The sequence below is a fragment of the Nicotiana tomentosiformis genome, chromosome 2 (assembly GCF_000390325.3).
Source record: "Nicotiana tomentosiformis chromosome 2, ASM39032v3, whole genome shotgun sequence".
NCBI classification, from domain to species: Eukaryota; Viridiplantae; Streptophyta; class Magnoliopsida; order Solanales; family Solanaceae; genus Nicotiana; species Nicotiana tomentosiformis.
This window is the reverse complement of record NC_090813.1, coordinates 186,852,206-186,868,241: the sequence shown is the minus strand read 5'-3', so window position 1 is coordinate 186,868,241 and position 16,036 is coordinate 186,852,206. Positions and strand designations below refer to the sequence as shown.

The 16,036-nt window shown below is 34.8% G+C and overlaps 1 protein-coding gene across 1 annotated transcript; it reads right to left on the bottom strand.

The window, feature by feature from the left end:
- Positions 1-9,397: 9,397 nt before the first annotated feature.
- Positions 9,398-14,978, bottom strand: LOC104105891 (uncharacterized). Its single transcript, XM_009614318.4, has 8 exons — positions 14,288-14,978; positions 13,192-13,404; positions 12,889-13,089; positions 12,056-12,163; positions 11,821-11,958; positions 11,477-11,728; positions 10,856-11,176; positions 9,398-9,929 (listed from the first exon to the last, which is right to left on the bottom strand). Exons 1-8 carry the CDS (start codon positions 14,840-14,842, stop codon positions 9,762-9,764), a joined length of 1,956 nt encoding a protein of 651 aa, XP_009612613.1. The 5' UTR covers positions 14,843-14,978; the 3' UTR covers positions 9,398-9,761.
- Between the last annotated feature and the right edge of the window lie 1,058 nt (positions 14,979-16,036).

Genomic DNA, 16,036 nt, shown 5'->3' with positions numbered 1-16,036 from the left:
TAATATATTATTTATTCTATAATTTGCATGTTAGCATGTCAAGCTTGATATAGACAAATATCTATCATTATAGGTCTAACCTAATGTAAAATTATTTATGTTGTCAGAGCACATAATATAAGCTCTTTTTTCTCTTTTGGTATTTTAATTTTTATTTAGAGTGGCTAGTGCATGAACCTTTGAGAGAAAACTTACATGAATTAACAAAAAGACGTTATTATTGTTTGACCAAAAAATTTAACTCGTTGATTGAACTAATTAGTTTTATATGAAAATGGATTAAATCTAGTTTATAATAATATTTCTCAAATTTATAACTAGTCAACTCAAATAAAACCGAATAGTGTTGATGGAGGATTAAATGTTGTGTACATTCAATGTTTCAAGATGATTAACGATGGAAGAGTATCAAGCAATAAATAAGAATAAATGACATTAACGTAAATAAGGAGAATGATTCACCAAATATTGAATGAGATGTATGATTCCTCCTTCTGATAGTGATGAGTATAGACAAATGTGATGATATTGGGACTATTCTTCGATCTTATGGGAAAATGTGGTATAATAGATAATCCAATCTTCTTAGAAAAGTATTGATTATCTATTTTCTAGAGAGAAAGTCTTATTTTCAAAAGTGCTCTTATCAGAGAATATTACATGCCCTTTCCCTTGTCTTTTTTTCTATTTATATGGAACATACCCAGTCAACCATAAAAGTACAAATACAAAGAATATTTAATGGAATATTCTCTTTAATATCTTATTACAAAAACTAGCCATTAACACTGCCCTTGATACTCGATCTCGGTCGTTATTACTGCTCGGCTACGAACCTTGTTATCTACTAGTCGACTTCGGCCACATCGCTTTCCATAATAACGCTCCATGTTAAATCCCACAGAGGCGAATTTTGACCTATACAATTATAAAACATGTTTCATTTTTATATCTATAATATTATTATTAGTTTTGTATATTAACGATGCATAAATATCTTATATCAAAATAACCTATAACAATAAGTAATCTTTCACAACAAGTACAATAAGATAACTCGAAAAATAAAGTAATAACTTAATATAGGCAATTATATTACGCTAATAATATAAAAATATTTTTGTCAGTGTATAAATAAATATAAATTTACTAATTAATAGACGACCTTCCCCGAATATTACTCCAGCTTGCAATACTGCAAAGAGGTTGCCTTTGGTAGATATATACTCATAAAATCAATAGAGGTAGAGTTTCGATTACGGATTTGCTCGAATTTAATAATTTTAGTTTAAATTTTATATTTATTGTAAGAAATTTATTTAATATATAAAATATTTATTTAAAACTCAATAATTGAAAAGGAACTAAAATTCCAAACTTACACACTTTAAATCATAGATCCGACTTTGCTAGAAAAGTATTAAAAATAATTCAAAAACTGATAAATTGTGGATAGGATTCTCCAGTCAAACTGTTGACCAAAAAATTTAATCTTTGACCGACAGAGAAAAGTGGCAAGACAGTATTAGAAAATTGGGACGATTGTTTGACCAAAGGTATTGCTGTCTTGAATATGCTGGCACATTATCCTCCACCCTTTTTGTATTTTTGTTTTCTTCTGTTAATATTAATTGCTATGGATATTCATTCACTCGATACTACAAAAAAAAAAACACGCGTTTTTTTAAGGCATAAAATTTGATGAAAAACCCGCAAGGGTGACCGAGTTAGTTGAACAGGAGATTTTTGAAATTGGATGTTGCAGGTTCAAAACCTTATGCATACTTTTTTGATCGAGCTCGTCGTATGGGCTTATCTAGTGCGATTTACCTTTCTAGTATGATTTGCGAGTTATTGTACTGGAGCAGGGTTTTACCCATAACGCACTCGAAGGATAATAGTTATGGATTCCCTAGTTTACCAAAAAAAAAAAAGTGTCGAAACACCATTGATAATTGAGGATCTCCGTTAATTAAAGAAAATAATCCCAGAAGATAGTAAAATAAAAAATATGTTTGGAGTTTTTTTTTAATCTCTCACAGCTACAAAGGCCAAGGATCTTATTTTGGTATCACCACCACTAATGCGACGAGATGGTTAGAATTTTTTTATTTAAAATTAGAAATCTCGCATTCTAAGTTTGAAAAGTGAAGAAACAACGATCAAATAATATAGGAGAAAAAAGTAAAGAGTTCGCTGAATTTTGCATCTAAAAACAATTCATACTTCTACACGGTGTTTGCATCCACCGACATAGAACATGTACCAAAATTGATAATTTAGATTAAATTACCTTACGACCACTCAATTTATGCCAAACATAGGATTGTGTCGCTAAGTTCATTTGAATTCAATATTTTTGTAAAAATATAAAACTTACAATAAATAGTATTTTTTCCGTCCATTTTTAATTGTGCATTACCTTTAAGAAAATATAAATGAAGTATGTATTTTATAATTTTATCTGTAATAATAATGATATTTTCAAAAAATTTGAAAAATTTTAAAAATAGTAGTTAATGATAAGGGTAAGATGTAAAAAAATTATATTTCTTTTGATTTAGTATAATGGATAAGTAAAAATAAAAAAATATTTTTAAAATATTAGATAAGTAAAAGTGAATAGAGGATAACTATGGATTTTAAAAAAAATCATTGAGTTCAATTTAAATCCTGCAAACCTCGTGAAGACCCCACTAAGTAGAAAAATCGAAAAACAAAAAATCCTCTGATCTGTGGATAGCTAAGGAAAGAAAAAGACATCACGTGCAAATAAATGTGCATTTAAAGGCTGTCAAGACAAAGTGTTCTATAATTCCTCGTTTTGCATGAATTTGGTGGTTGGAACAGATAAATTGATGCTGATGAGGATCATATTTCAACAAAAGAATGTTACTTATCTCTTTATATTTAGTAAGTTTTTAATTAGCAACGTTCCCATATTATCCTTAATGTCGTACTCTTCTACCAATTACTTTCTTCGTCTCATATTAATAATTATGGTTATTAAAAATAATTATCTCAAATTATTTAAGTTCAGACAAAATTGATTATTTTTTTTTTATTTTTTACCCTTAGTAATAATTATTATTGAAAATAAAGATAACACATAAATATTCAATAAAGAGATATTATATCTTAAGATATAAATAAGGATAGAATAGTCTAATCAATTTCTTAATTAATATTTCTTAATGGATAAAAGAGAAACACGACACTTTAAAGTCATAGCTCATAAGCTTTCAAATGAGTAATACACACCTTTAATTTAAGATTACCAAATTTTAAAAGCCGTTTGTACATTCTTTAACTTTTGTGTCCTACCATAGTAAGACACATAAAATGAACTATGTGCAATAAATTTCTCTATAACAACCTCATTTATTTCGATATTTTTTTATTGCTATAATAAAATATTATTATAAAAGATATATATTATAATATAATATAAAAATTAATTTCGAATAAAATTTAACTTTTATAATAAATGACTATGATATAGGGATTTTCTATAGAGATGTTTGATGATATATTCGGACTATATAAATTACTCAAGAGGAGCTCATAGGCGGGTGCATAACTATAAATGGGTGCACAATTTCAACTTAAAAAGTCTGATATATCACTTTATCCACTATTTTCTTTTTCAATTTTGCATAAATAAACACGCACACATGCAATGCAATTCTGCATTAGCAGTATTTTTCTAATCATTACGTTAATGGAATGGGGATAGACGTTTTATTATGCAAGTTGGCTTGATAATTTTTTTAGATCTTTGTGTAACCATAATTGTTTCGACTTTCGCGTGGTGCAATTACTACGAGCTTTTAAAACAGTTCGAAGGATTATCTTTAACGCAGAGCAAGTAAATAGTAAACATTTGAAGATATCTACTGTATTAAAAACCACCCGGTAATTAAAATAGGTGTAATTATTAGGGTAGTAATTACACAACCTAGTATTTATATAATATAGTAATTACGATGATCTATTTGTTTGTCATAATGTAATTGCAGTGTAATTATAAGGATACTGATGTTCGGCCAAAAAATGTATATATTTAACCATTATTGCCTCATGTTCTAATATTTTTAATCGCCTTTTGAGTATTAATTATATTATTTATATTTAATATTATATTATAACTGTGTAGAAATAAAACAATGTGAAGATAAAAATATTTGGAGCAAAATTGAATTAAAAAAAAAAGAAAATAAATGAAGAGACAAGGGGGACACCTTTCGATGTTTGTCCCCTTGTGGAAGACAAAGGAAAATGAAACACAATTCAAAGAAAATCAAGGATTTAAGCGTGAAAAACTTACTAATTTAGCGCCACGGCTAGCGCTAGTCCTATTTCGCCCGGGAATTAGGTTATTTCGTCCGTACACATTTCCAACTCGTATAAAAGGGATCATAAACTTATTTTATAGAGGGAGAACATTTTTGAGAGGAACTTTTGACAAGGGAAAATCACATAACTGTCATGGAGGCCGGGTTTTATTTTTTCTTCCACCAAACTTAGTAATTTTTATGTTTCTTTGTATGATTTGTTGTTTTGCTACCATGTCTATGTAGAGCTAAACTTTACGTTCTAGGGTTGTGATTCTTTCATGAGTATTGTTATTCGAATATTGATTATAATTTCTTAGTTTATTGTATTAGTTTATTTATTCAATTCTGCACTTAATTATTTGATTGCTTGATCACCAATTGAATACTATCTACGAATCTCGAAAGTGGGAATTCTAGATTACATATAGGATTGAGTAGAGCAAGTTCTTAAACCTGGTCATCGGGGAACGGATTCGTGGTTAGGATAGACATATACCTAATTGTCTTGCTTGGTTGATGTACATGAATTATACATGCGTTTTTGTTAGTTCTAATTCCATAGACATATAGGCGTTAGGTTAGCTTGAATAGACGAGTAAGAACTCGACGAATTCTTATGAGCGATATTAACCATGTCAACCAATAAGCTAGATAAATTAGTTAGTCAATTTAATTGAAGAATACAATACGAATGTTAGATAGCCCATAACTCTAGATCGTTTTCATAACATTGAAATCTGCTCTTCCTCTATTCAAAGTTCATTATGTGTTTTTCTTTATTTTAATTAGTTTAGAATCAAATACTTTTAGTTTTAATTCTTGTTTAAATAGTTAGGATAGTCTAATTTAGTTAATAGTTAATCACAAGTCCTCGTGGGTTCGACATCCGACTTTTAGTCACTTTATTACTTGACGACCGCGTATACTTGCGTGTGCGTCTGGCCGCAACAGATACTGTTTGGTTACACAAATATAATTACACGGTTAAATTAAATTGTAAATGAAGTAATTATCAAAATTTAAAAGTTAATATAATAAATATATACCTATAAATAATTTTTTTATAAGTATAAATAATATTAGATTTGGTATTTAAGATGCATATTTTTTTCTTGAATATACATTAATTAGTAATCATATATTTATAACTAATATTGTAAAAATAATTGATATATATATTTTTCAAATTAATAATATTTAGTATAATTAATTATAAAAAGGCAAAATACCTAAAAACTCCCCTAAACTATACACGGATTATTAGTTACAACCTTAAACTATTTGTGGTCTTAGTTACCCCCCCTCCCCCCTCAACTTGGCCTTTTGAGAGTCATTACCCCCCTTGGACGCTGATGTGGCAAAGACTGTGGGTGCACTTGCCTGCCACGTGGATTATTCTGTATATGTGGCGTTTTTTTTAAAAATAAAATATATTTTTACCTTTTAAAGTATGTTACTTTTTTGGATAATTTTTTTCGAATACAATTTATAATAAAACTTGGATAGAACTACATTATTTAGGCTAGATATTTTTATTTGGCTAAAAATAATAAAGTCTTAGTTAATCTTTTTTTGAATTTGATCTGAAAATAAAGATTTATACAATTGAAATAACTAATCATGTGTATTTTTTATAACTTTTTAGATGCCTTGAGTATTTATTTAATTGACTATCTATAACATATACTCATGATAGTTATCTCATACTTTTTTATTATTATTTTTTCTTCTTGTAATCCTTTTGTCATATCAAGGATTTACATTTGTACTTACAATTATCAAATTTTCAGATGAATATAATGGGAATGAGATAATTAGGCAATTTGACATAAATACTTTATTTAGAGGTCCATTATTTCTTGTCAGAAGATGTCCATAGGTTTAAACAGAAATTTCAAAATAACTAAACCAATTAATCTGAAATCTCTAAGAAAACAAACCAAACTGAGATTATTTGGTTTGGTATTTCATAACCGAAAAATTGAACCGGAGTTTTCATAATCCAAATTCAATTGTATAAATCTTTATTTTCAGATCAAATTCAAAAAAAGATTAACTAAGACTTTATTATTTTTAGCCAAATAAAAATATTTAGCCTAAATAATGTAGTTTTATCCAAGTTTTATTATAAATTGTATTCGAAAAAAATTATCCAAAAAAGTAACATACTTAAAAAGGTAAAAATATAGTTTTTTTTTTTTTAAAAAAGCCACATATACAGAATAATCCACGTGGCAGGCGAGCACCCACAGTCTTTGCCATATCAGCGTCCAGAGGGGTAATAGCTCTCAAAAGGCCAAGTTGAGGGGGGTAATTAAGACCACGAATAGTTTAAGGTTGTAACTAATAATCTGGGTTGTTTAATGTTATTTTTAAGACGAAGAAGATGCCCGAAGAATTGAGGTGGAGTACGACGGTTCCGTTTTACAAGAACAAGGGCGATATAAAAAATTGTAACAATTATAAGGGTATCAAGTTGATGAGTCACACTATGAAGGTTTGGGAGAGGGTGGTTGAGGCCAGGGTGAGGAGGTGCGTGTCTATTTCCGAGAATCAGTTTGGATTCATGCCGGGGCGTTCAACTACGGAAGGGATTCGTCTGGTAAGGAGATTAGTGGAGCAGTACAGGGAGAGGGAGAAGGATTTGCATATGGTGTTTATTGACCTTGAGAAAACATACGATAAAGTCCCGAGGGAGGTACTATGGAGGTGTTTGGAGGTTAGCGGCATTCCGGTAGCGTACATTAGGGTGATTAAGGATATGTATGATGATGCTAAGACTCAGGTGAGGACTGTGGGTGGTGACTCGGAGCATTTCCCTGTGGTGATGGGGTTGCACCAGGGATCGGCTCTTAGCCCCTTTTTATTTGCGTTGGCGATGGATGTACTGTCGCGACACATCCAAGGGGAGGTGCCTTGGTGCATGCTATTTGCCGATGATATAGTGTTGATTGACGAGACGCGAAACGGAGTTAACGCGAGGTTGGAGGTTTAGAGACACACCTTGGAGTCTAAAGGTTTCAAACTGAGTATAACCAAGACAGAAATACTTAGGAGTGCAAATTCAGTGACGGGACCCATGATGCAGACGTAGAGGTTAAGCTTGATTCTCAAGTTATCCCCAAGAGAGCGAGTTTTAAGTATTTTGGGTCTATTATCCAGGGTAACGGGGAGATTGACGAAGATGTCACACATCGCATCAGAGCGGGATGGATGAAGTGGAGGCTCGCTTTCGGTGTTTTATGTGATAAGAATGTGCCGCCAAGACTTAAGGGTAAGTTTTATCGAGTGGTGGTTCGACCAGCTATGTTGTATGGGGCTGAGTGTTGGCCAATCAAGAACTCCCACGTGCAGAAGATGAAAGTAGTAGAGATGAGGATGTTGAGATGGATGTGTGGGTGTACCAGGAGAGATAGGATTAAGAATGAAGCTATCCGGGACAGAGTGAGAGTAGCCTCCGTGGAAGACAAGATGCGGGAGTCGAGGCTGAGATGGTTCGGAGGTAAGAGAAGAAGCATTGATGCTCCTGTCTGGAGGTGTGAGAGGTTGGACATGGAGAGTTTGAGAAGAGGTTGAGGTAGGCCTAAGAAGTACTGGGGTGTGATGATTAGACAGGACATGGCGCTGCTTCAGCTCACTGAGGACACGACCCTTGATAGGAGGGTGTGAAGGTCGAGGATTAAGGTAGAAGGTTAGTGGGTAGTTTTTAGTTGTTCACCAATAGTCTTAGTAGCATGCATGTCCATTCATATTCTTAGATTTTTATTACGTTATGTGATTTTGTTCGCCTCAGGTATTGTATTCCATATTGCTATTATTTGATACTATTTATCTTTTTATCTCTCCCCTTTTCTTTTCTCTTCCTTCTTTCTTCCTTCCTTGCTTTCCTCTTCTTCTTCTTGCCCTTCCTGAGCCGAGGGTCTATTGGAAGGTCTATTGGAAACAGCCTCTCTACCTGCATTAGGTAGGGGTAAGGTCTGCGTACAGACTACCCTCCCCAGACCCTACCTGTTGGGATCATACTGAATTTTTTGTTGTTGTTGCCTTATAAAAAGTAAAAACATACGTTTTGTAAGAACATCATGAAATGCATGTTTGATAAAATAAATTAATATTTATAAAAATAATGTCATAACATTATTCAAATATTTGACAAAACTAATATATCAATTCTAACTAAAAAATGAACAATATGCAATGTGAAATAACAAGCCAATATTACTAAAAAAAGTACATTGGAACCATAAATATAACACAATTTCAAAATATTAAAATATAGTTTAACATATGCCAAATTCCACATAATAAAAATAAGTTCCAATACAACTTAAGATTAGCAAACATAATAAGTTTACAACCTCGGTCAACAATAAAATTCTACTTTAATGACATCACTCATTAAATGCCAAGTTTGTTTATGACTCATTATTTCTAATATTAGGTGTAGTTCAAAAACTAGAATAATAACGTAGTTACGCTAAATGAAAAAAATAAAATAATAAGAAATAAAATATACGAGCAATTACATGGAATCACAAGAAGTAAAGATAGAGAAATAAAAGATAAATAATGTACAAAGAAAAACATATTTTAAAATTTAAAAAGAAATTAAAAAGTAAAAATAAAATAAAAAAATAAAAAATAAAAAATATTAAAATAATGGAAATAATAAAAAGTTATAAAGAAAATAAATTAAAATAAAAACAAAAAGGGAAGAAATAAAAAAGTAACCTTGTAATTACATAGTGTAATTACCACCAATTCTCGCCTAACCCTTGAGAATTGGTGAGTGTAATTACACTTCTCCAATTACACTCAATTCCATGATGACCAAGTAATTACTTGGCCAGACAAACATGTCAAACTATATAATTACACCCAATTACATCCAAATCCATTTCCTAGGTGGCTTTCCAAACAAGCTCCTAATAAACTTCAAATAAAAGTAGATTCGGGCATCAGAGTTGAGTGGACAAGCAATGGGGGGATGGGTGGAAGAGTAAAAAGACGAAAGCAAGAGTTCTAGCATCTAACAGTCAGGTAAGAGTAAAGAAACGGAATGCAGAAACGATTTCTTACTACAAAGGGCCAAACTTGGAAGAAACAATCTTGAACAAAACAGAGTAAGATTAAACAGATTACAGATGAGGATTGCTCCCATACATTTTACAGCAAGCAGGCAGTCAAATCTATGCAGAAACAAATTACTACCGGAATTGCAACAGCAAATCCAGAAAAGCATATCTATCTCCAACTAATTTCATTTTAGTTCGTCGAAAGCTATATCATAACACAGATTCTAGCTTTTTCATCTATGGAGGAATGATTCCCTCATTTGAGAACTGTCATACACGTCCTATTCCTCTCCACTAAAAGAGTGCTTGAGAATCTCGAGAACTAGAACCAAAATGCAGTACATGCAGATCACTTATCTTCTTCTTCAGCATCTGGCTCCGCAAAGAGTGGCTGAGGCTGTGTATCAGCATATGCTGGAGCAATAAATTTTGGATCTTTCGCAGCCGCATCAGCATGCTTCAAGATTGCTTCTCTAGGATCTTCCTCCATCCAAGTCTCCTTTATCAAGCCACCTTGCTGCAAAAACATGCAAAATATTAGGTCAATTCAACCAAGCATTAATTGTGTTCTAGTATGTCCAAAAGAGAAGATAAAAGGGAGAGAAGAGTAACAACTGAAATAAAGTAGACTATATAGTTTTGTTTTATCTGGGAAGAGGGGAGAAATAAAAGATCTATTAATTCAACAGCAACCAATGTAAGGCCCCAACAAGAAACTTTTTCCTTCTCAATTGCAAGGCAGACGAGAGAGAAAATTCTCAAGAGCATCCATCTCCACTAGTTCAGGTAAAAACAGAATTTTGTTGAAACCAAAGCTTACAACACAAATGAACAGTTTAAACGAGCAGAAACCACCTCTCTAACTACAGATGAATGTGAATAGCATACACAGAGATATGTTTCCACACGTCACCAGGGTCTATTGCCTATTATTTCAGCAGCAGTCGCACTTGCAAGATCTCCCCCCCTCCCTCTCTCGATTTAATTTAATGGAAGAGCATGCTAGTTGAGTTATCACAAAATATGCTGGCAAATGAGGCTGAAGTTAGCTGCTTATGTGATAACATGCTCAAATCCAAATAAGAAGCAATAAGAATTTCAGGAACACTCTCTCCAAAATACAGAGTTGAAGGTAGTGGGTTGACTATATATCTGAGATGAAGGGGAAAGAGTTACTGACAGATGGATAACTTAGGGATCAAAATACACGGGCTAGCATTGACTATCAACAGTCATGAAAGCGTAGTGGGAAATAATAAAAACAATCAGATATCTGTTACTCCACTTCTTCTCTTCCAGAAACCAAAATGTCTAGAGTAGATAGAAAGGAAAATAAAACAAAGAAACAAAAGCCTGATATTTTCCAACACCAAAGATGCTAGTTTTTTTCGTCCATTCAAACAAATTATAACTGATATACAATATTGCTAATAAGAATATTACCTTAAGAAGGTATTGCGTCAACAAGCTTCCCTTCGTCGAACCAACTCTACCACCAAAACCTGGCCCTGTTATTGGCTGCTCAGGTTTATGAGACTTCAGTGGATCCTTCAATGCTTTCTCTCGCTGACGCTTGCGGCTAGGTTGATCTCTAAATAAGGGTAATGCATGTGGATTATGAATAACTGGCTCTGCCTGGAAATCATCCACAGACTTTTTCCTGGGTGCACGAGCAACACAAACTAGTGCTCCTCTTTTACTCAGTGTTGGATCATATAGAATGTGTGTTCCACCTTCATGTTTATCCCCAACTGTCGCAAAGACCTGAGATGAAGGAAAATCTTTTAGACCAAAATCTCAACGTTCGTGCATGCTAAGATGGGAATAAAAAACAGAGAGTAGGGTAAGTTGGTGCACAGGAAAACAAGCTTCTAATACTGCATATGCCTATTCTTTCAGTCCTAAGATGAATATTTGTGTGGGAAGCAGGTTCAAGAAAACACATTACAGTATGGTTATAAGAATATATTTCCCACTTCATGATATTCAAAGCAGTTAACAACATGCGTAGTAATCAAGTGACACAATGAAATATTTTCTAGATTAAGAGTCATCAGAAAATACCTGATTCAGCCTAGGGTGCCAGGCACACTGCACAACACTGTAAGTAGGAGATATTCCAACTCTTGACACTAGCTCTAGCTTTCCTCGATCAAAGAAGCACAGCATTCCTCCAGTAGTCCCATCTTTTTCAACAGATGTCCCAGTTAAAAACAGTTGTTCATCAGGACTAAACGCAATGTTAGTTTGAGCATAATTATTTGGGAGATCATCGAATACTCGCAAGGGTTCTTTCATCTGGCGTAAATCCCAAACCTATGAGCCAAATCAAGATTATTATACATCAGAGAAGATGAACGCAGGCGTACAAACTAAAAAGCAGGCTCACTTTAGACTTTTACTAATACCTTTAAGGAACCATCAAAACTTCTTGACAAGAGTATCCGCCCATCACTTGAGAACTTGACTCCTGTAATATCATCTGAGTGAGCATTTGCTACATATATGTCTGGCCTGCTTCCCCATCCAGGCTTAAGATTCCATATCTTTAAGAACAGCAGTTCATATGAGCAAGATGAATTGAGACAAACAAACACAGAAATTTGATATAAAATCACCTTTTACAGTCTGTAGGGGAAATACCTGTATAGAACCATCTCCTACACCACCTGCAATTCTTTTTCCTTCCCGGTCCCAAGCACATGTCATTACAGGAACTCTCCCAGGCCGAGCAAGTTTTGGTTTAATAACCTACAGAGAGAAGCAGTCCCAATCAGGCTTCCGTTCAGAGCTGGAAACTGTTAATGTCAAGAACACAATTACAATAACAGCAACAAGGACATCGATGTTGTTTTGGTCAACATAGAGCAAGAAAGATCCCCTGGTCCAGGCCCCAAAGGGGAAAAGTGGAGTCAAGAGGTGAAAATGACCCCAAAAGAGGAGGTTAAAAAGAAAGGTAAAAACGGTGCCACATTCAAGCAGCAGTAAGGTATTAGCTAGTGTTTGCAAGATGTGATCCTCTCAATTTAATAGAAGTTGCCTCATTCTTGCTGTGGGCTGTAGACCATCCCCCATATTTAACAGCTTTGTTAAGAGATTTTCTTTTCAAGCCTTACTAAGAGACTAAAAAATGGTGTATTTTGCATCATCCCGCTCAACAATTCATTTAACCTCTCCAGACCCAGTCCCTCTTTTTTCCCACGTATATGTAAAACGGAGATTCCTCCATAAGAAAAAATGAATATAAAAATATCTCAATAACAAAAGGAAATGACCAAATGCCTCCGATCAAAACATGTTGTTTTATTCTTCTACTCGGTATTGCAATAGAGATAAGGATTTCACTATAGGTCACATTATCTGAAGAAGAGGAAAACTGGTCCTTCCTGCAGTCACTCAATAGCGCATGTTGTAGCAGTTTATAAAAGAACGCCACCATGCTATGTGATATTATCTATTTACTGCAGAACACATACCTGCTTTTGACTCTTAAAGTCATTGACATCCCATAGGCGCAACGAACCATCCTCTGACGATGTTAAAATTGTCTCCTTTGTTTTGGGGTGCCATTCTCCACATGTCAATCCAGATATATGACCTTTTGTATTCTTAAGATCACGTATATACATATCTCCTCTAACAAATTCCCCGAGTGTAAGTCCATCACGATCGTAGATCTAAAATACCAAAAGAGATAAATTAAGTTAAACCATATAAGTTAAACCATATATACGCATAGCCCCTATTAATGAGAGTACAGAACATGATTAGACTAGCACCTTAGCTTGGGCTGACCCAGTAACACATAAAAATCGGTCTGCGGTTGGACTCCAGCTCAAACTACGAACTTGATGCCCTTCAGATGGTTCCAGCTGTCTAAACGACTGTAAACGAGCATTCATTCCTTGAAAGTCATACATCCGAACAGTATAGTCGTAGCTACCAGAGAGAACCCTTGATCCTGAGGGATCCACAGCAAGAGCAGCAACAACCTGCCAAAAGCATCAGAAGACATCTCTTTAGGAAGAAGAAGAAGGGAGGAAGAAGAGAGGACGATTTTCTAATAAAAAGCACAACTGCAATAGCTCAGGAGAAGACATCCCGCCTTAATTATCTCAGTATTGTATGCAAAGACACCCTCACTTGATCAAGCACAACAATTCGGCTCGTAATAACCGTAAAGTACGTTAACAGATTAACTAGATACTCCAAATTCAAACTGGAGTTTCTGTACAAGTTTAAACTCCCTTTAATATGTAGGGGCACATAACATATGCATTCAAGTAACTATAGGTAAAACACTAAATTCCTCCAAGAAGAGGATGAAAGCTTCAATCTTTGGCACCCAGGATGAAGTAGGCATCAACCTATTAGGTAGAAAACAAAACATCCTGCACCAAGCTCTGAAAATCCAATCTATATATCAATCAAACAACTACGTTTAAATACAAAGCTAGTTGGGGTCGACTATGTAAATCCTTATATAAATCCTCTACATCCACAGCAGGGGCGGATGTACAGTATAAGCCGTGGGTTCAGCCGAATCCAATAGCTCCGGTTCAGCCCCTTGTACACGTGTTAAGAAATTTACCAAATATAAGCAACTGTTATGTTTCGAACCCTATAACTCAAATGGTAAATGGGTTAAGTAGCATCCCGAACCCATAAAGTTAAAATCCTAGATACTCCTGTGATCCACTGTCTCATCTCGACGAATCCAATTATTAGAGGATTCGTATATTCTGACTAATTGTCCAGCTAAACATCAGAATCTTCCTCCATCCCTACTTGGCGAAGATTATGTGAAGCTCACTAAGAGCTGACAATGCATATACAAATAGCAAGAAGGAACAAAAAAGGAAAGAAAAAGTGTACCTTTGTATGGCCTTTCAATATAATTTCATTACTCAAAGGTATTCGATACTGATTATGTTCTTCTTTTTCTTCTTCCATATCATCCTCCGAATCCGACCCCATCGAACCAAATGGCGGCGGGGCTGGTGGCCCAATCATCAGCTCATCCTCTTCTTCTACCGGCGGTCGTGGAGGCCCAATCATTTCACCATCCTCATCTTCCTCAGTCTTCGCATCACCTGCAGGCCGAGGCAGACCAATCATAGCACCCTCCTCCTCTTCCTTGACATCGCTCGAGCCCAAGCCCAATGGAGGACGGCCCGGCCCGATAATCTTTGAATTAGGTTTAGGGTTTTTGAGGGAATTAAGCCAGGATTTAGAGGAGGAAGAGAGAGAAGGGAAAGGTTTCGCCTCAATTTTTGACGAAGATGGTTCGTGTTTACCATCAGCGGCGGCGGTGGTCCGGCGAGTGGCGTTGTGAACGAGTTCGAGAGGGGCCTGAGATTTAGCTTGCTTGCCGAAAGATAATGGGAACTCTGCCCTAATTCCGTCGTAAATCTCTGCTTCGTCGGCCATGTTAATCTTCTCACTGTACTTAGTTTAGATTCGAAAGATTATTTGATTTGAAGTAAATTTATACATTTGGGAATTGTCTGCCGCCAATGTTGCCGGAGAGGGAGATCGGGACAGAGGGAAGTGGATCCAATCCGGGTTATACCGGGCCGACCCAAATAATGGGTTGTGCCTCATTTGTTTATTGAGGAAAAGGTCAAATTTACCCCTTTACTTTGTCATATACTATTCGGCCACATTGCCCCTACTATTATATTATTGGGGCCAAATTTGTCCAACTCTTAGCAATTTTTTTTTTGGTAATTAAGAAATTTTTATTAATCACCAAGTGAATCATTACAAAATCATATCTGACTTTAAATTCAGTCAGATGTATCTATACAGTATCTCTCCCTATACATCAGTTAACGTCTCATCTCGCCTTGCAACTATTAAAACAACTAACACAAACAGCTATTCAAAATTTTAACTGCTACAATAGTCTCCTAGTTCCAGCATTAGCTCTAGCATTGCATACACATGCTATATTTCTTGTTATGTCATCTACATCTCTTCTGGTCTTCTCAAACACTCGATTGTTTATTTCACACTATATCAAGTGGATTATCTCAGCATATACCATCTTGAATGCAGCAGCTGTCTAGGATTTGCCCTTAGCATTTTCCATTGCCCATCTCCAATGCTGGTCCTATGATTTCTGACCATGTGGTTGCATCTGAAGCCACATTAGGACCATGTTCCATATCCTTTTAGCAAAGACACATTCCACAAAAATGTGGTTTATGCTCTCATTATGTAATTGGCACAAGCTACATATTGTGCCCACTAACATACCCCATTGCACGAGCATATCACTTGTAAGTAATTTATTTTGGAGGAACACCCACATAGTAAACTTAGCTTTGGCTCTTGCTTCATTTCTGAACATAAATGCCTTCCATTCCACTCTAGGTAATTGCCCAAGTATCTAGTGGTAGAGTTGTCTGATCATGCTGCATTTTCCTTGAGCCAGTGTCTGCCTCAGGTCCACTATCTCTGTTGCCCCATTCAGCTTCCTGACGAGCCAAGAAGCCTGTTGAGGAGTTGGTATGTTATCTATCTGCTGGTTTTTTATATAGTAGGAATGAATCCATCTAACCCACATCTTATCTACCTTATGTGCAAGATCCCAATGATTTTTAGCAGCAGTAGCCTTAT

What these genes read in the sequence shown, in the direction of transcription:
- LOC104105891 (XM_009614318.4), bottom strand. Translation starts at nt 14,842, where the DNA reads ATGGCCGACGAAGCAGAGATTTACGACGGAATTAGGGCAGAGTTCCCA. An exon ending in CTGGGTCAGCCCAAGCTAAG is followed by an intron (nt 13,090 to 13,191) that starts GTGCTAGTCTAA and finishes TTGGTATTTTAG; the next exon opens with ATCTACGATCGTGATGGACT. An exon ending in GTTTTGATGGTTCCTTAAAG is followed by an intron (nt 11,729 to 11,820) that starts GTATTAGTAAAA and finishes TTTGGCTCATAG; the next exon opens with GTTTGGGATTTACGCCAGAT.